This window comes from Panicum virgatum, chromosome 3N, assembly GCF_016808335.1.
Source record: "Panicum virgatum strain AP13 chromosome 3N, P.virgatum_v5, whole genome shotgun sequence".
Taxonomy (NCBI): domain Eukaryota; kingdom Viridiplantae; phylum Streptophyta; class Magnoliopsida; order Poales; family Poaceae; genus Panicum; species Panicum virgatum.
The window spans coordinates 17,869,720-17,889,236 of NC_053147.1; the positions used below are offsets into that span (position 1 = coordinate 17,869,720).

The 19,517-nt window shown below is 43.9% G+C and overlaps 1 protein-coding gene across 17 annotated transcripts; it reads left to right on the plus strand.

The window, feature by feature from the left end:
• The first annotated feature begins 5,978 nt into the window (after nt 1-5,978).
• Nucleotides 5,979-10,229, plus strand: LOC120664762 (PRA1 family protein B2-like). 17 transcript variants are annotated; one of them, XM_039944087.1, is made up of 7 exons: nt 5,979-7,421; nt 7,518-7,610; nt 8,170-8,206; nt 8,980-9,044; nt 9,288-9,410; nt 9,517-9,594; nt 9,893-10,229. In XM_039944087.1, the coding sequence occupies exon 1, from the start codon at nt 6,143-6,145 to the stop codon at nt 7,055-7,057; it is 915 nt and encodes a 304-aa protein (XP_039800021.1). In that variant the 5' UTR covers nt 5,979-6,142; the 3' UTR covers nt 7,058-7,421; nt 7,518-7,610; nt 8,170-8,206; nt 8,980-9,044; nt 9,288-9,410; nt 9,517-9,594; nt 9,893-10,229. The 17 variants fall into 17 exon arrangements, with proteins under 17 accessions (XP_039800021.1, XP_039800022.1, XP_039800017.1 ...); XM_039944088.1 differs by having other exon boundaries at nt 5,979-7,364; XM_039944092.1 differs by having other exon boundaries at nt 5,980-7,162.
• The last annotated feature ends 9,288 nt before the right edge of the window (nt 10,230-19,517 follow it).

Here is a 19,517-nt window from a genome sequence, read left to right on the forward strand (position 1 = left end):
CAGATTCTATGACATATATGTTCTGATCTTCATTTTCTTGTTCCATTGATTGGTTCATATGAGATGATGTACTTGTGGACCCTTCACCGAAATGACCTGCCTTCTGGTGAATCTGAATTAGCATTGCAAGAGGCCACCCACGGTCAAGAGCTGCTTGCATGTAAGTCCGCCATTCTTCGCTGTTTGTTATAAGCATCAACTCCCAGAAATCCCCTTTAGTTGCCCAATTCGTCACAGTCTGAACGGTTAGTAAATAGGTCTTTGGATTCACATTGAATATCTCGTGAAGCCATTTGCGTATGGAACCAAAACTCCTCTCTAAGGGTTTATCTATTCCGCACTCTCTGCGTTCAAAAGCTGATAGATCTACTCCATACGCATCATGAGAAATATAGTAGTCACCATAATGAACTTGAAAACAAAACTTGCTCGACATATCTGGCCACACAATAATGCTATTCATTAAACTGATTGCTAATCTACTGTGTCAACAAAAATAATTACAACATAAACTGTTTGTAAAGCGTAGAAGAATTTTGATTACCTGCAGTCGCCGGTTTGAAAATCCGGCAGGGCTTCGCCTCTCTCCCTCCCTTTTCTTTTTTCTAGAATTTTAGTGATGCAAATGAGGGGGGCAGCCAACCCTTAAATAGTGGAGGGGCAGCTGGCCGCCCCGCTGCTGGGCGACCGGTCCTCTAGGGGCCTCAGCGCAAATTTTCTACGAAATTTTTTGCAGAAAAACCCCTGCCGCCCGCAGCGGGGCGACCAGATCCCGGCCGCCCGGCAGCGAGGCGGCCGGGGTATATTTCTGTAAATTTCGAAAATAAAAATATATTTTTGTAAAAATGAAAATGAAAAATAAAAAAATAAAAAAATCACCGCCAACAGGCCGTAACTTGTGTAACAGACCCCTTACGTATACTTTTTTGGGCCAATAGCAGAAACTCTCGCAATTCATACGGACAGGCCTTTCATGGACCCAATAAAAAAAACTAACAACCAACTAGCTAGGCCCAATATATACGTACTGTGTCTGTGTCTGTGGACGACACGAACGAGTTTTTGTCCAGCACCACCTTTTGAGTGTTACTGTAACGTATAAGCTGCTCCTGCCCGTACGTACCCCAATCCAAACTCTATGTGACTAATACCTCCTTTGATCTCACCATCGATCGTGCTACTACCCATATGCGCATCGGTCTTGATTCCAATCCTGAAAAATCCGAACTATGAATATTCACCGCAAATAGGGGTAGGTGGTGCCGTGGTGTAGGTGGAGCAGGATGACAATGAATATCTGAAGATAAGTTGGTGCAACCAGCCAAGCATAATCTATTTAGGATGAAGCAGGCCAGGTCAGGGTCACTTGTTTCTATCTATATCTATATATATATATATCTATTATATTATTAAAGGAGTGTTAGAAGAAGCCACCACATTCGCCGAGAGGGTCTATAAATTCCCACATTAATCTAAAAAGGAGAAGGATTTGCACCGTTGGATTTTATGAAGATCTAACGGTTCAAACTAACTCAAGAGTCCATATCAAATACGATTAATAAATAGCTAATTTCGGATTTAAAAAATTAAGGAAAATTAGGACATGGCAAAGAGTCCATGCTGAATACTATTAGTAAATAGCTTAATTCGGAATTTAAAAAAAATAAGGAAATTAGGGCTTAATCAAAGAGTCCATGTTGAATACAATTACTAAATAGGAAAATTCTGAATTATCAAATTAAAAAAATAGCATTACCACTAGATAAAAATTAATATTAGCTGAATAGTTAAATTTAAAATTAAAAGTATTAATTCTATTATATTATTAAGGGAGTGTTAAAACAAGCCACCACGTTCGTCGAGAGGGTCTAGAAATTCCTACGTTATTCTATGACTGTCCAACTATTGTCAGTTGACTAATTTTTTAGTATGTCATATTGTTAGTACCTGTTAAAAGTTTTGCAAAAGGATTATGCGTTCTGTACGATTGAAGAAGAGGGGGGCATGGGTAATACATGAGATTGATGGAAAAACATATGTTTTAGAATTAATCTGGACTATTAATACCTCTTTGCAAAGAGATAATGTTGACTTGAATTCCTAGCAACTACGGGAAGCTAGCAGCACGGTGGTCGCAGGCAACAGGCTGGCAGAGGGAGCCTCCGACGCGATGTGCCCCCGGTGTCGTGGCACTGCCCCGACGTGAAGGGATGTCGAAGATGGATGGGCGGACGATTTCATGATTATGATGGAGTAAAGAAATGCGATGAGATGTCAAATACAATTAATAAATAGCTAATTTTGAATTTTAAAAAAACATAACAAAGAGTTCATGCCAAATACGATTAGTAAATATAGCTTAATTTGAAATTAAAAAATAAGAAAATTAGGACTTAACCAAAGAGTCCATATTGAATACAATTACTAAATAGGGAAATTCGGAATTAAAAAATTAAAAAAATTAGCATTGCCACACGACAAAAAAAATTATTATTAGTAAATAGTTTAATTCGGAATTTAAAAAAAATAAGGAAATTAGGGCTTAATCAAAGAGTCCATGTTGAATACAATTACTAAATAGGAAAATTTTGAATTATCAAATTAAAAAATAGCATTACCACTAGATAAAAATTAATATTAGCTGAATAGTTAAATTTAAAATTAAAAGTATTAATTCTATTATATTATTAAGGGAGTGTTAAAACAAGCCACCACATTCGTCGAGAGGGTCTAGAAATTCCTACGTTATTCTATGACTGTCCAACTGTTGTCAGTTGACTAATTTTTTAGTATGTAATATTGTTAGTACCTGTTAAAAGTTTTGCAAAAGGATTATGCGTTCTGTACGATTGAAGAAGAGGGGGGCATGGGTAATACGTGAGCTTGATGGAAAAACATATGTTTTAGAATTAATCTGGACTATTAATACCTCTTTGTAAAGAGATAATGTTGACTTGAATTCCTATCAACTACTGGAAGCTAGCAGCACGGTGGTCGCAGGCAATAGGCTGGCAGAGGGAGCCTCCGATGCGATGTGCCCCCGGTGTCGTGGCACTGCCCCGACGTGAAGGGATGTCGAAGATGGATGGGCGGACGATTTCGTGATTATGATGGAGTAAAGAAACGCGATGAGATGTCAAATACAATTAATAAATAGCTAATTTCGAATTTAAAAAAAAACATAACAAAGAGTCCATGCCAAATACGATTAGTAAATATAGCTTAATTTGAAATTAAAAAAATAAGAAAATTAGGACTTAACCAAAGAGTCCATGTTGAATACAATTACTAAATAGGCAAATTCGGAATTATAAAATTAAAAAAATTAGCATTGGCACACGACAAAAAAATTATTATTAGCCAAATAGCTAAATTAAAAATTAAAAGTAAAAAAAATTGGCATCAAATATGATTAATAAATAGATAAATGCAAGAACTAGAATAAAAAAAATTATTGTTGATGTGTGTAGTGATTATGAATCATATTAAGAAGAAAAATAGCTAAATAAATAGTATCAAATGCAATAATAAAAATCCAAGTTTGAGTTTCATGGCAAATAAAGTTAATAAATACTCCAAATTAACGAAGATCTAAATAGTATTTGTGTATAGGATTTACACCATTCGATTTAATGAAGATCTAACAATCTAAATTGGACAAAAGAGTCCATGTCCAATTTAATGAGATGCAATATTTTAAACTATCAAAAAGTGTCTGTATCCAATTAAAGTTAAATACAGGGTCCGCATGACATAAAAACTCATGTCACCATCTATGTCTCGCATTAACCTTCCTTAAAGATGCAAAAAAAATGGTAGCAGCATAAGCGTGACAATACGACCATAGTTGTATTGTATTGGTACTATTGAAAGAGATAATTGCTTTGAAAAATCTTTGGAACACCCTGCACTACGACGCGACCATAGTCTTTGCCCGAGATTCCGAATCACAACTTTTTGAGTCTCAAGAACGTCCTGCAGTACATGCAGCTGTATGAAGCACACTGGATTCTACTCAAAATCATTGCCGAACTCAATCAATCCATTTCTTCTGGAGCAACCAAACATCAAGATAGGGACGAAAAAATAATGATGATGTGCTGAGTTTCACATATTGCAATCTATTGCAAGACCATCGGCACCTTATGATTGTAAGTGTGGGTCAATGAATACGCAGACGAATCAATGCGACAGAAATATCCGCTAAAGAACCAATGCTTTCTCCAAACAAGAATTATTATCATAAATATTGCATATTTTTGAACAACTTTAGTTATACAAACTAATCTGATGGTGGTCAACAAAGAATTATAATTCTATGGGCATATAAATAGTTCCATACAAGTAATAATCACTGAGATAAAGGGTAAAGCACCGAAACCTACAAATAAATGTGACTATTATTAGCTCAATCTAAATAGATGCATGGGAAAAATCAGAGAGTTAGTAATGTGAGAAATCAAATAGCATAGATAATTATTAACATTATTATCTCCATCTAATCTTCTATAAGTACACACTAGGCATGGAACACAAATGTGATCGATACCTCTAAAGAAGTATAGAGAAAGAGAAGAGAAAAGGATAAAGAAGCACCAAGATTGAACGGGTAAGGAAGGTAGAAAAAGGAGAATAGAAAAAGAAGGCAGGAAAAATGAGAAAATGAGGGCAAAAGAAAAGGACAAAAGTGAATTTATTGGTTTAGTATATAAATAATATCATTAGAATGAGAAAAATATTAAATTATAGCCATGTCATGTTGGACATTTGACATCTTTCATATATTCATGAAAAAAATAGAAGAAGTGGTTCTACCGAACGGTTTTCAAAACAGCTCTATATCCATAAGAAAAGCTGCTCCATCAAAGAAGTCACAACTGGAATTATTTTAGCCACAGATACAGGCCTGAAGTCATACTAATCTATCTCAAAGTCGATTGCCTACAGTACAAAATCAAATGATTCAAACAAATGTACGTTGTCGAAGCTCCTCTTCGCTCAGAAAAAAAACCTTGAGGCACAATACTAAACAGAAAACTTCTCCATTAGATGCATCGGATGCGATACACACTAATCGATTTCAAATATACCGAGAAAAAAATAGAAGACAGAGAAATCAATAAAAATTGCTAGAGAAAATGGAAAATAAAGAAAAGAGTTAGAAACAACAACAAAGATATATATGGAACTATCTATCACCAAGATGACAAAACTCTAAAGTAGACCAATATATGCAGTCATATGGGCTAAAAACAAATAAATTGTGCAGTAACCAAAGTGGGAAAAATAATAATAGGTTCGGTTAAATAAAAAATTTAAAACATATATGCATTAACATAGCACGCATATATATAAATTTTGCATAATATTTATTTACCAAAGCCAGCAGGAGGTCTCAACTTATTTTTTAACATAACTTTTTTGTCTAATCCATGATCATTTTTATTTCGCTCCGATGATGAGTTAGGTCTAGATCTGCTAGATGCTACTTAAGTGCTCTAACAACTACACTAGATATATTTTCACTAAATATTAATCAAAATATTGCAAGATACAAATCGAACTCCAACATCAAGTTACAGATTGTTGGCAAACATAACTATCAAATACATATAAATATATTTCATAATTATAAAAAACTTTATATGAATACAATTATGTACAATTTGCTCCGTATTCAAGGTGACCCAAAATTGAATTCAATCCTCTAATTTAGATTTTGCAGGTTTAAGTACTAAAATATGCAACTATAATATAGAACAAAGCAACATAAAAAATGATGATTGATATGAACTCCTATGCATAGAAAGCTGTAAGTAGTATAATATTCAACAAGAGCAAATGAGACGTAAATAAATTACAAAATACATCTCTTCTGTCAATGTAAATATTTTTAAAGAATTAAATAAAAAACTAGCTACCCACGCTATTAGCGCGGGACATCTTGCTAGTTATATATATCGATGGCCTGTAGTCATCCCACACGCATACTACTGTGCCAGTAAATATCTTCGCTTCCCCACCGACGGCGTCGCCCTCCGCTCTCTAGCTTCCTCCTCACCTCCCAGGCGCCGGTGGCCTCCTCCGGCGAGCCAGCGAGATAGGCGGGGCCGGCCAGATCCGGCGGCCTCTTGCTCGGGCCATGGTGGCGCCAGCCAGATCTGGCGGCCTCGAGCTCCATGCGGCTACGGCGAGCGGCGGGCGCGCGGCCGGAGCGTCGCCTGCGGGCGCGTGCAGTAGCAGCTCCCCACCCCCACCCCACGACGGAGCAGGGCCCCGCCTCCGACGGCGGGCCTGCGCGCGGGGCGGCAGAGCAGGGCTTCGCCCCCGTGGCGGGTCTCGCGCGCGGCGGCCGCGTCCTTGTCCGCCTCGTCGACCTAGGCGCGCACGGGCTCCTCCACCGCGTCCTCCCGAGCTCGCCTCACCGGCACGCCTCCAGCTTGGTCCTCCTGCGGCGGCGCCCCTGCTCGAGTCCCGGGCCCTCTCCGACGCGCCGCTCGCCGCGGCGGTCTTCCGTCTCTTTGTGGGCCGGCTGGCCGACATGGCGCGGCGCTCGCTCTCGGACCGGCGGCCGTGGACGGAGCTGCTAGACCGCTCGGCCTTCTCCCGCCCGGACTCGCTCTCCGAGGCCACCTCGCGGCTGCGCCGCAACCTCGGCTACTTCCGCGTCAACTACGCCGCCATCGTCGCCTTCTTGCTCACGGCCTCGCTCCTGGCGCACCCCTTCTCCCTCCTCGCCCTCCTCGACATCCTCGCCGCTTGGTGCTTCCTCTACGCCTTCCACCCCTCCGACCAGCCCGTCGTGCTCTTCGGCCGCACCTTCACCGACCGCGAGACGCTGCTCCGCCTCGTCGTTGCGTCCGTGCTAGCCTTCTTCCTCAGCACCGTCGCTTCGCTCATCATCTCCGGGCTGCTCGTCGGGGGCGCCATCATCCCCGCGCACCGAGCCTGCCGCATGCCAGAGGACCTCTTCCTTGATGATCCCAGCGCTGCGTCCAGTGGCAACACCACCACCAGGCTGCTATCCTTCCTTGCGTCGCCCAGATCTGGGGTTTGACGCCTCCACGACTGGTAATATCCAGTCAAATCAAAGTCTTAAAATCGGGAGAGCTCTGGCCCCGTAGCTGCAGCAGAGAGCTTGTGGTTCCTATGGTACTTAACTGTGAGTAGCTATGGATATGCGGATCTGATTTTAGTTCTATTTTGTGTCTCCAAATGTGCAAAGATCTGCTAGAGCTGTACTTCTCTTACATTTCACCAGAAGCTATACTGTGGATCTACATAACACTCCTATTTGACTCTTCATTTTAGAAGTTCTTCATTTTAGGGATTATGTTAACTACGAAATTAAAGAACCACTGCAGGTATACACCTTGAACTAATCTGCACATCATAAAAGCTTGTTTAATTAGCTTTTCCTGGTATCTCACTCACCATTTCCTAGCTGATTTGGTCATGGTTTCACATCACACCATATTAACTCACAAATGCTCACCTCTTCTTTTTGAGTTTTTTAGTGCCGTGACAATTGGGAGCAACTTCTGGAGAGCATCCCAATAATATCTGAGAACAACAGGGTTGCTGATTCAGCATTTGGTCCTACTATGAAGGTACTGTCATCTTTAGAATGTGACCTTTTGTGTTTCTCCTTTTTGTACCACTATTTGTTTTCAGGCGATACAGTGTTTGTGTCTAACAGCTGCACTAGCATTTCATCTACGTCACCAGTTCGGTACACATTTTCTTACAAAAAAAGCTATTTGACTGTGATTAAAGTATAAGTTTCTTGCAGAAGTTTATCATCATCTTATTCTGTTGGTGTTATCTGTTTCAATAGACCAATTTATTCTGACCATCATGTTGTGTGCGGGTAGTCAGGTTTTTTGATAAACGAAATTGTTTATTTGATGGGTGGAAAGGAAACAAATTTATTCCAGCTTTCTTTACAAGTGTTGACACATTAATTGTCATTCTCTATTGCTTAGCTGCTGGTCATGGCTTTCCTTGAACAAAAAAATGCCTGATAGCTGATAATAGGCATGAAACTGACTTTGAGAATGGCAGAAAAAAATAGTACAACTGCCAGGCCTCACATATATATATATATTATTTTCTAATTGGTTTATTAAAAATGGATACTCTTAATGCTGTGTTATTGGTGCTTTGCAGTTCTACCATCCTTGGGAATAAGTTCGTTGCCTGCTAGGTAAGCTTAAGTTAGATCAAATATTTGAACTGGAAACAAGGTTTCACTCAGTTTTAGTGGTATTATGAGTCTGTGTACGTAACACATAATCATATTTGGCAGGTCCCTTCCATTTTTCCCTCTGTTAATATTGCACCTTACTTCTTTTGGAGCCCTGCAGAGCTATGTGTTCCTGCTACTGCTGATGCCTTCCTGTATAAATGATTTTGTTGAGTTCATGCCATTTAAATCCTTGACCTCAATATTTTGTGTTGCCACGTACTACTGTAAATAATATGTTTACTTATGCTGCAATTATATCAATTTGCAGTGCTTGAGTCCTTAAAAAAGTAGTGTCTTTTTTGTTTCTTTTCTTCTCCATTGTTGTATCATTTTCAGTATACCTTTTCCAAAACCTATTATGTTGCTCTATGTTGTTCACCTTCACAGCAGAGTACCTATTTCCATCATTCGTCTCTGATCCACCTTTTGTTACGTGAATTTTAGGACCGTTATCTTCTTCATGTTCTGAATGAGAGGCGAGAGCATGATCATGATCTTTGTGTGCACCTGTGAATCTACTAGGCTCCTTGCTCTCATGTTAAGGAATCTTGGTTTCAAAGCTATGTCTATCAGTGGCCAAATGAGTCAGATTTACTTTCTTTGACTTAAATGTCACACACAGACAACTACATGATTATTTCATTTAGTTGGCTAGACCTCTGTGAGGTTTTACATGTCTTCTCTATTTCTTCCCTTACTCTCTAATTTTTTGGTCCATTTTTCTTTGTCAGGATAAGGGGTGCTTTGAACAGGTTGTAAGCAATCATAGGGGTCTCTGGGTGGCATCTCCATAACAGTAAGTTCTCTAACTAAAAGAAAAAACTATGCTAATTTGATAATGCATGATTCTGTCCAAGCAAGGATTTTTTGTGAGTTAGTTAAACCTTGAATATATGTTCTAACACCAGAAAAATCAGCACCAGCATCAGTGGCTATTAAAGTTTAGCTGCCTACTGCTACACCAGTTTTGCACTTAATTTTTCTGTTGTCAGCCTGATTGCTTCTATAATGCTGGATGGATTAATTTTTCTGTTGGCAGTCTGATTGCTTCTATAATGCTGGATGGACCGAAGATATGCGCGAAGTTGTTAATTTTCTTCATCAGGAGTATCCAGTGGCTCCACTATTCACTGTTGGGACAAGCATAGGTGCCAATATTGTAGTGGGTTGAGTTTCTGCCTCCCTTCCCCTTCCTGTGGAAAATTTGCTGCAGCTGTATGTAATAGCTTAAGCTTATTTCGATTTTGTCATGTATGTTGCCCATTTAGGTCAAGTACCTCGGAGAAGAAGGTTAGAGCACCCCTGTAGCTGGTGGTGCATCTACTTGCTCACCCTGGGATCTGCTGGTAAGTGACGATAGTCAATTAATCTAGCAGAGCTGCATCCTTATTTTTCCCTCGTTTTACCATAGTTCTTTTGTGCATTCGCATTTTGGTTTGCATCTCAACTGTACTAAGCATGTAGTTTCCAAATACTGTTACTTCTATGCCCATTCACTTACGCATTACCTTCCCTAATTGTCTTAGTTAACAAGCTGCAAATGATGCTCTTGTAGTACTTCAGCTTACCAACACTACACTTTGATCTCCACTGAAAATGTACATGTATATTTTTTAATATGGCAATAGCACTCCAATTATGCAGGTGACCAACAGATTTATTTCACGCAAGCTTGTGTAGCGATGTTATGACAGAGCCCTTGCAATTGGCCTCAAGGGATATGCAGAACTGTATGTACATGTTAGGTTCTTCCCTACTAAGTTTTATGAACCATTTTCATTGCTTATGATCTGTCTCTACCTTTATGTTTTCCTACTGAGTGCTGACTAATGTGTATTACTTACTGAAGAAATCCTTATCTGGTTGCCCATGATGCTTTGCCTCTCAACATCTCTACCATTTAGAAATTAGCGTTACTTCTTCTATGTGTAACAATGCAAATGAATAGTGCAAGATGGAATCTATTTTTGTTCCATACTCAGTACTTTTCCCATTGTCTTACTTTTTTGCGCTGCACTCCTGCCACGAATACATCTGCCCGATGGCCCATTTACTCATCACTGTCGTCCACATGCTCGAAGCTGCATGGTGGGTTCTTCAATATATCCTGGTCGCTGCGTACCAGTACCTTAGTAACTTGAACCTGCACGAATAGCGCATGCCACTAGAATACGATCCTCAGCTTTAAATTTATTTCCTCATGTACTATGCAACCTCCTTCGTGCTCAAACAAATCACACCTCTTTTGCACTTGATGAACACGCGCGCCAATGGCGCGCCTCATGCACTAGTATATATGTTAAAGCCGCACCGCTCCTCGAGCTGTCGGTTGGCCACGACAATAAAAAAAATTTACTGCGTCCGATTGCAAATCTACGACTCCCATTTCACCTCACCGGCTCCCCCGTCACCCCATCCATCCTTTGCTATTACGGTAAAAAAATATCCCCCTTCCAGACCTTTCTGCTCCCCCGACACCACTCTTTAATCACCTTCCCCCGTGAGGAGGTGGTGGACAGCCGGCGCTAGTGGCGGGAGGACGCAGCGTTGGCAAGGTGGCGCCGGCGTCGGCCCGCCGCCAGACCAGGCGCTAGCTCGCAGCCGGCCCTCGTCATGGCGGCCCGCCAACCCGCCTCCTCTGCACGCCTCCGCATCGTCTCGCCGTCCCCGTGCGCCCACGGCCTGCCCTCGTCGCGGCCGCCTGCCAGCTCGCCTCCTCCTCCACGCATCTTCTCGCCGTCCCCCCGTGAAGTCGTCCGGCTGCAGTGCGCTCAAGGAGGCTGAGGCTCGCCTGTCTGACGTGCCCCTCATCACGCCCTTCACCATCACATCCTTGCGCCTTGAGACAATCTCCAACATCGCCGTGCACGTCAAGCTCCGCAACGGCGCCGTCGGCTAAGGGGAGGTTGACCTCCACCTTCCACCCGGCTCCTATGAGGATTGAGGGCACACACCGGCCTGCGAGTGGCCAGCCACGGCCATGGCTGACCTTGGGAATTCCAACGCAATGTGAGTTCGCTTCTTCCCGGTACGACCCTTGAGCACCACCTCCCCAATTCTCCCTCTCCCATTCTCGCTGCTGATGCCTCTCACTTCCGTCTTCTTCAGTGAGCAGTGAATGACGGTTGTGATTCTACAAATACGTTGTCCTCCTCCTGCACTCCTTATGATTCAAGTGCATACACCTTGTCAGCAGCTTCCAAAGTGTTCGACAGAATGCTTATGAGGAGGCCAACATGAAGATAGTAGTTGTTTCATCTGCACATAAACAACAGGTCTACCTGACTGGTTAGAATTTTCCCTCTACTTTGACTGGTTGTTGGTTCGATCTATACGATTTACAACTTTAATACTTTATTGCTTATGCTCTACTACTTCCACTGGACTGAAGTTAATAAATGAGAACTAATTTGTATTGCCACAGGTACATTCATCTAGGACACGAAATTCTTTTCTACTTCACCTCCTATTGACCTCTGTGCTTTAGTTTCCTTTTCCCTTTGGGTGGACAGAAGATTGACCCAGTGTGGAGTGGTCTGATTTGGGAGAGGAGCAATTCGATGGGAACGGGGCTGGCAGTCTAGCAAGCCAGTAGCTCAGTGCTTGCATCCTGTAGTGTAGCCACGGAAGCATTCCTCACAACTGAACAACAACATCCAGGTTTGCATATTATTCAGATTTCTGACACATGCTTACACAACGTTTTGCTACTGCATTTAGACAGCGCAATATGTCATGAGATTTATGTATTTTAGCTACTCACCGTATATCGTTATATTTGCAACAAGAAAATTTTTGTTCTTTAACTTATAGGGTCCTTCAACATTCCAAAGAACCTCAATTTCTCTTTCTGCTTTATTTTGTGCACTGCCTGGGTTTTTCATCTTTATTGCTTAGTAGATCAAAATGACAAAGACTCTAGAATCAAGTTATTTCCACCATTTATATCATAAGCGTGCTATGCCTTGCAACATCATTAAATCCATTTGCTTTGCATCTATCGCAGCAAAACAAGATGCCTAGGTGATAGATAAATGATCCTTTCAGGAACATTGGTTCGGAGCCTTCAAGAAACAGCAAAGCTTGCTACTAATAGTGTTGCCTTTACCAAGTTGTAAGGGACTGCTTAAAATTCTAAAATGGCTAGATCCCCTTTTAATATTTTAAAAATTACATGTCATATATTTTTAAATCATTGAAATCTTTATAACAGATTTCTAATAGTTTGAAATTGATGTGCAGCACATGTCTGATTGAAGCTATATAGAACCTCAGTGGCTAAAAGATTAAGGATGCCTTAAGGTAAATTATTTTTCATGGTTGAAGTATTTAGATGATTTCTGTTCACATAGTAAGTTGCTCCCTTTTAGATACAATGTGGACTTTTTCATCATTTATGCTGTGCAAAGATGAAATAGATATGAATCTGACTCAAGCCAGCTGTTGTAATTTTCTGAAAAATAGACTTCATTCCGCAACATAATTATTTCTACAGAAAAAGTTAACATGGAACAAAGGAAAAGTGGTTTGTCAACCATATTGTCATGGTATATATTTTTGCTGTCATTCCTGAACCTAATTTCTACAAGGACCAAAACAAAGGGTTAGGTTTTTAATGGTTATGAGTTTTATAATTTCATTGTTGCCTCATTGAAGTATTTGGGTTACGAACCTCAATCGCTTTTACAAAATATTGTTGGGATTCTCATTGGAAAGTATTATGAATTAAATTAGATACTACAAGTGCTAATATCGGAAGAGGTAAAGTGCTAATATTGTAAAGTAGCATGAATTAAATTATATACTACAAGGCTAATATTGGAATGGCCTCTTCCGATATTAGCACTTGCAGTATCAAATTTAATTCATGCTACTTTCCACTTGAGAACAAAGTGCTACTGCCTCACATAGTTAATTTGCCACCACACAGGTGATAGTGAAAGGTAGACTACAAGTATGGAAAGATTTAGCTTTACACTTGATAACTTTGTGGACGACTGCATTGCCATTACTAATAATCTAACAACTGTACTACTCATGGTACTGGCAGAAGAGTGAAAAAAGTCTGGTGCTACCTGTAGTGTCTAGAACGTAACTTGGTAAGCTTATCTTGCTTCTCCTCTTTTTTTTTATTTATTAATAGACAATGCTACAAATAGCAATTGATTGTTCGCTCATCCATGCTGCATATTACTAATTCCACTGTTTGCCCTTACATCTATCAATAAATAGTATGCAGTGTACACTATCTAAATAGTATGCAGTGTACACTATCTAAATATATTACCTATAATTCCACTTTTTTTTTTCTCGAACACGCAGGAGAGCTGCGTATCTTTGTATTAAGAGAGAAATAGTCCAATTACAAACACATCACCTTACCTTGGACTACAGTAAGGGATGCCAATGTTTTAGAAAAACAAAAAATTACAAGCAACAAGAATTTGGGACCTGACCACCTCTAGACCTCCTTTAACTAGATACTGCAACTCCCTCTAGGCTCAGGGTAGTAAGCCCTTTAGCACCAGAGATTTGCCATAAGTGAAATTCATCCTTAAAGGCCTGGAGAGCTCTCTGCAAATTTGGTGCTGCACCATCGAAGATGCAAGCATTCCTGTGCTTCCAGATGATCCAAGCTCCAAGGATTACAAGAGAATTGAATCCCTTCCGTAACTGCTTCTGTAATTTTTTCCAAGATTTCTTCCACCAATCTGCAAGAGAGCTAGATGTGCGACTAGGAACCAAATGAGTTAGGTTCAGTGGCTGGAGAACGCTGAACCAAAATTGCCGTGCAAACACACAAGTAGTGAGTAGATGTTGGATAGTCTCATCTTCTTGGTCACACAGCGGGCAGCAGGCAGGGTGAGGTAGTCCTCTTTTCTGCAGACGATCAGAAGTCCAACATCGGTTACGAATGGCCAACCAAACAAAGGTTTTGCACTTGCTGGGTGCCCAGGATTTCCAGAGCCTCTTCCAAGGTTCAAAGCCAATGGCTCCTTCAAAAAAAACTCTGTATGCCGATGTAGTAGAGAATTTTCCTGAGGCTTCAAACTTCCAGTGATGAATGTCTTCCGTGTCATTTACAGCAAACTCAGCGAGGGCATCCCAAAGCTCTAAATATTCCGCAAGGCCCTGCCAACTGAGGGCTCCTCTTATGTCTGACACCCAGGAAAGCTCAATCATAGCATCGCTCACAGTTCTAGATTTTCTTAATCTTGGTGGTACAACCTTGAAAACATTAGGTGCCAGATTCTCAATACTGCAGCCATGTAACCAACGATCAGTCCAAAACAAAGTGTTCCTACCATTGCCCACTGTAGTCACAACTGACACGGCAAACATAGCAGCGGTGTTGGGGTATGTTGGAACTTCCAGACCAGCCCATGGACGGTCCGGTTTAGTCTTCTCAAACCAAAGCCATCGCATTTGCAATGCCCAACCCATAATTTCTAGGTTATGGATTCCTAGCCCCCCAAGATCGAGAGGTCTCATGACCTTTTCCCATGCCACTAAGCAGCTGCCACCATTGATCTCCTTCCTACCCTTCCACAAGAAACTCCTCCTGATTTTGTCTACTGCTCGGATGAACCATTTAGGGACTTTAATAGCGATCAGCAGATATATAGGAATGGCAGTTAGGACAAATCTCACTAATACAGCCCGGCCTGCCAAGCTCATCAGAGAAGCCTTCCAACCAGGAAGTTTGTTGGCAATCTTCTCAATCCAAGTCATCAAGTCACTGCGTCGCAACTTTCTATCCGAGATTGGTAATCCCAAATAAGTGATGGGGAAAATAGTTGTTGTGCACTGCAGGGTGTTGTTTACAATCTCCACCATTTCCCCATCACAATGAATTGGAATCACACAACTTTTCTGTAAGTTAGTCTGCAGTCCAGAAGCCTCACCAAATACTTGCAGAAGTTCCTTAGTAATCTGAAGATCCTCTTCCTCTGATCTAATAAAGAGTGCCACATCATCTGCGTATAAGGACATCCGCTGACCAGTAGAGAGGAGGGGTAGGAGCAGGCCTTCCGCTTCAGCTTTCAAAAACAGACTGTTTAGAACATCCATGACCAAAATAAACAGCATGGGGGAGAGGGGATCCCCCTGCCGAAGCCCTCGCCGATGATTAATGAAGCCTCCCGGCTCTCCATTTAGAAGAACTTGAGTTGAGGCTGATTGTAAGAGATTAGAGACTAGATTACGCCATGCAGCTCCAAAGCCCAAATGTGTTAATATCTCTAGTAAGAAAGCCCAATCCACTGAATCGAATGCCTTGGAAATATTGAGTTTCAAAAACAGGCTTGAAATTTTTCGTCGATGTAGGATCTTGATGGTCTGCTGCACCAACATGTAGTTATCATGAATGCACCTGCCTCTTATGAACGCACTTTGATTCGAAGCGACCAAGCTGTCCAGCTGAGGAGCTAGGCGATTTGCCATCATCTTGGTAACCAGCTTTGCGAAGCTGTGCACGAGACTAATTGGACGATAATCCTTGGCTTCAACCGCATCAGCTTTTTTGGGGATCAGTGTTAAATATGCGGAGTTTAGCAGCCCCAGCATCCTTGTATCACCTTGCTGTAGAGTGATAATCGCAGCCATGAAATCAGCTTTGATGATTGACCAACAGGACTTGTAGAAACGCCCAGTAAAGCCATCCGGCCCTGGAGCTCGATCAGCCGGGAGTGATCTGATAGTTGCCCAGGCTTCCTCTTCTGAAAATGGCGCCTCAAGTTCTGATAGGTCAATTCTGGCTCTGTGAAATGTAGCCAGGTCAAGAGTAGTAGTTCTGGATCTTGCAGTTCCCAATAGACCATCAAAATGCTCGAAGAGGATCTGGTGTTTATCTTCCTGAGCAGTGGCTACCCGGTTACGATCTATTAGTTTGGAGATGAAAATTTTCCGCTTACGGAAACTAGCTTGCTTGTGGAAAAAGGACGTGTTTGCATCCCCATCCTTCAGGTAGCGAACCCGTGATCGAAGCCGAGCAATCGTTCTTTCGAGAGAGGCAAGTACTAAGCAGTGCCGCTTGAGCTCACATCACAGCCAATTCTCTTGTCCTGACATAGCACGGTGATCTTGTGCTATCTCCAGGTGATGTAGAACATGACGAGCAAGGGCGAGCTGTGTTTTTACATGCCCAGTTTGCTTCTGACTCCAAGATTGCAGAGCTCTTGTGAGACGTTTCAGTTTAATGGATATTCTTTCTAGGGGGCAGCGGCACTGAACAGGCTGGTCCCATGATTGTTGTACCGTCTCATGAAACTCCGGGAGTTTTGTCCAAAAGCTTTCAAAGTGAAATCTCTTTTTCCCTCTGATTCCTTCCCTAAGTCCCAAGATCAGCGGGCAATGATCAGACATTTCACTGGCATGGCTTTGTAGGATGTTCTCTGAATAAATGTCATCCCAATCATTAGTACAAAGTACTCGATCTAACTTGACAAGAGTAGGGGACTCTCTCTCGTTTGACCACGTGTAACGTCTTCCGAGCAAAGGGATCTCCTTTAACTCCATCTCATTCACAAAACGACGAAATCTCCCCATCATTGCTTGATTAACATTCTCATTGTTCTTGTCCTCAGAGCAGTAAATCATGTTGAAATCACCTGCCAGCATCCACGGTCCAGGGCAGCTTGCTCGCACCTCTCGTAGTTCATCCAAAAAGGCTACCTTTTCAGCATCACTTTGGGGGCCATAAACTCCCGTAAGCCACCAGGGAGGGTCATCCTTGCTGCTGAGCAGAACTGACACCGAGTGGCGATGGACTCGGTGGTGGTCCACCATGAAGGTTCCTTCTCGCCAAGCCACCAGGATCCCACCTCTTGTTTGCTGTGCTGGTAGATACACAAAATTAACAAACTCCTGACCAAGAAAGGAGGACACATCTTGTACCGAAATATGTGATAACTTTGTTTCTTGAAGGCAGACCACTGCAGGCCGAGACTCATCAACCACTTTCCGAAGGTTATCTCTTCTAGTCTTGTCATTGAGACCACGTACATTCCAAATAAGAATACTGGATCTATCCATTGGATTAAGGTAGCACTGAGACCTGGCCACATAGCAAGAATGCCTCTCAAGCAATAATTACAGGATCGGCTACAACACGAACCTGATCCTCAGGTGGGACATCCCATCCAAAAAGAGCAGAGAGGGTGGTCAGATGATCCTGACCAAGAAGATGATTATAAAATTTTGTATATTGATCAAGCGCTTCATCCGAGATCCGTCCTTCCTCATTAGTTAGGCCAAGTTTTCTGCAGACAGTAGAGGCTGAAGCTCTATCTGTTTCAGGAGGTAGTTTAGCAATTCGGCGGCTGCGACGTGGTAGGCTGACAGGTCCTGCCGTTTTTGGTCTTCTCTTCTGGACAATCGGGGCAGGCAAGAGAGATTCCACCGGTTTTGAAACCTTGCTAATAAACTCGGCCACCGGGGTAGACGATGCTGCAGCTTTCTGTGGCGTCCGGCTGTAGACGATCAGGTTGTCCGGAAGAACTCTTTGGGATAACCCCATGCTCATAGTGGTCGCGGGTGGAGTGGTGGTCGAAGACGCCTCCTCAACAGCCGCACCCGCGGTGGTCGCAGGGGCCGGAGGTGCGTCCTCCGAGGCCGGACACCCGGCGGAGCAAGTGTTGATCTCAGGCGGGGCCGGAGCAGAGTCGGGGACCGCCGCCGCCGTCACCGTGGTGGTTGTAGGAGCTGGAGCCGCCTGGAATTCGCGAGTTGTCGCAGGGGCCAGAGATGGCTCAGGCGCAGCCCTGCAAACGATGGCCGCTGGAGCAGCCAAAACCCCATCAGCAACCTCAGCAGTGCAGCCAATGGTAGTGGGGGACTTCATTGCCTCCGCCACGATGGTGGTAGATGCAAGGGAGGTTGGTGCCTCTGCAACAGCCGCGTCAGTGGTGGTCGCCGGTGCTGGTGTCGTCAATGCCGGCGGTAGCACCGCAGCAGCAGGATCCAACGTGGCAGTCACCGGTTGTGGCCCCGGCAGGGCAGTACTGGGCGCCGGAGTCGAAGCGAAGCGCTCAGTGACAGGGGAAAATATCGAGACGTCCGTTGCCGCGAGATCGTCAAAGATGGGCAGCCCAGCCGCCGCGGCAACTTCGTGCCCAGCGCCCGCAGCACCCAACGGCTCGGGGACATTAATATCCCGCGAAGACTGGGACGCGGTCTCATGCACAGGACACGAGACATCGCCTAGGGCCGAGTCCTCGCACCCGGTGGCCGGTGGACCCAGCCGTGAATGCACCGGGATACGGTGGGCCCTTTCCGAAGGAGCAGGATCGCTAACAGCCTTCGGCGCCGGCGAAGGGGAAGAAGTCGAGCTGTGCCGTCGTTGCTGTCTGCGGCGCTGGTGATCATCGTCCGCCGGCAGAGGAGGGGGCGGGCGATTGTCCGCCGATGATGGTTCCCCGATCCGCTTCGTAGAGATTTCGACAGGGTAGACGAGAGTACGTTGCTCGTGCGTCTCCCCCCCAGATGTTGGCTCCGTAATCACAAGGTCAATCCCCGGAGGGATGTCCCTCGGGTTAGAGCACCAAGCCACCAGGCGAAAGACATCTCTTTGCACATTCGTCCTATGGTGAAGGCCGCAAGGAAGGCAGCAATCACTGAGTAGTTGTGAAGCCGTGTCCAGATCCCATGCATGCGCTGGGATTCCTCTGAGCTCAATCTCCGTAGCAGAGGGGAGATTTCCTGCTGAAGCGAGGAGGAACCGCGACCAACGCATGGCATGCAGACGCCCAGACGGGATGATCAGCGGCCTTCCGTCGTTGAGAATTGTGGTAGCCGATAGCTCATCAGGTGAGACCAGGAGGAAGCTAGCAGGGCCCAAGGGGTACAGGGACAACAAGCGTTCCTCGATCTCGAACCGTTGAGCGACAGCAGGTAAGATGGAGTTGACCAGGCCGCCGGGATTGTCAGCGACCACCGAGAGGACGAGGGCCCGCCCGGCAAGTTCTTCTTCCCGCCGAGTAATGGCAACCGAGCGCTTAATCACACGATGTGGCCTCTGTTGCTGGCCGACATCGGTGATCCTGTGATCGTCACCGCTCAAAGCAGGGGAGGGGTGAACGTCCAGGGCTTCAGGATTGAACGACGGCTGACCGCGGCTTCCACGGCGCGGACGATTGCGAGCGCGCCGACGGAGCCGCACAGGGGCGTCGCCGTTAGCTTGGGTAGCTGCCGCCGTCGGCGCAGTGTCCGAAGGGGTCGCCATGGTAGCTGCCGCCGCCGGCGCAGTGTCCGCCGGGGTCGCCATGGTAGC

Coding starts and splice junctions, on each gene's coding strand:
- LOC120664762 (XM_039944083.1), top strand. CDS start 6,143: ATGGTGGCGCCAGCCAGATCTGGCGGCCTCGAGCTCCATGCGGCTACG.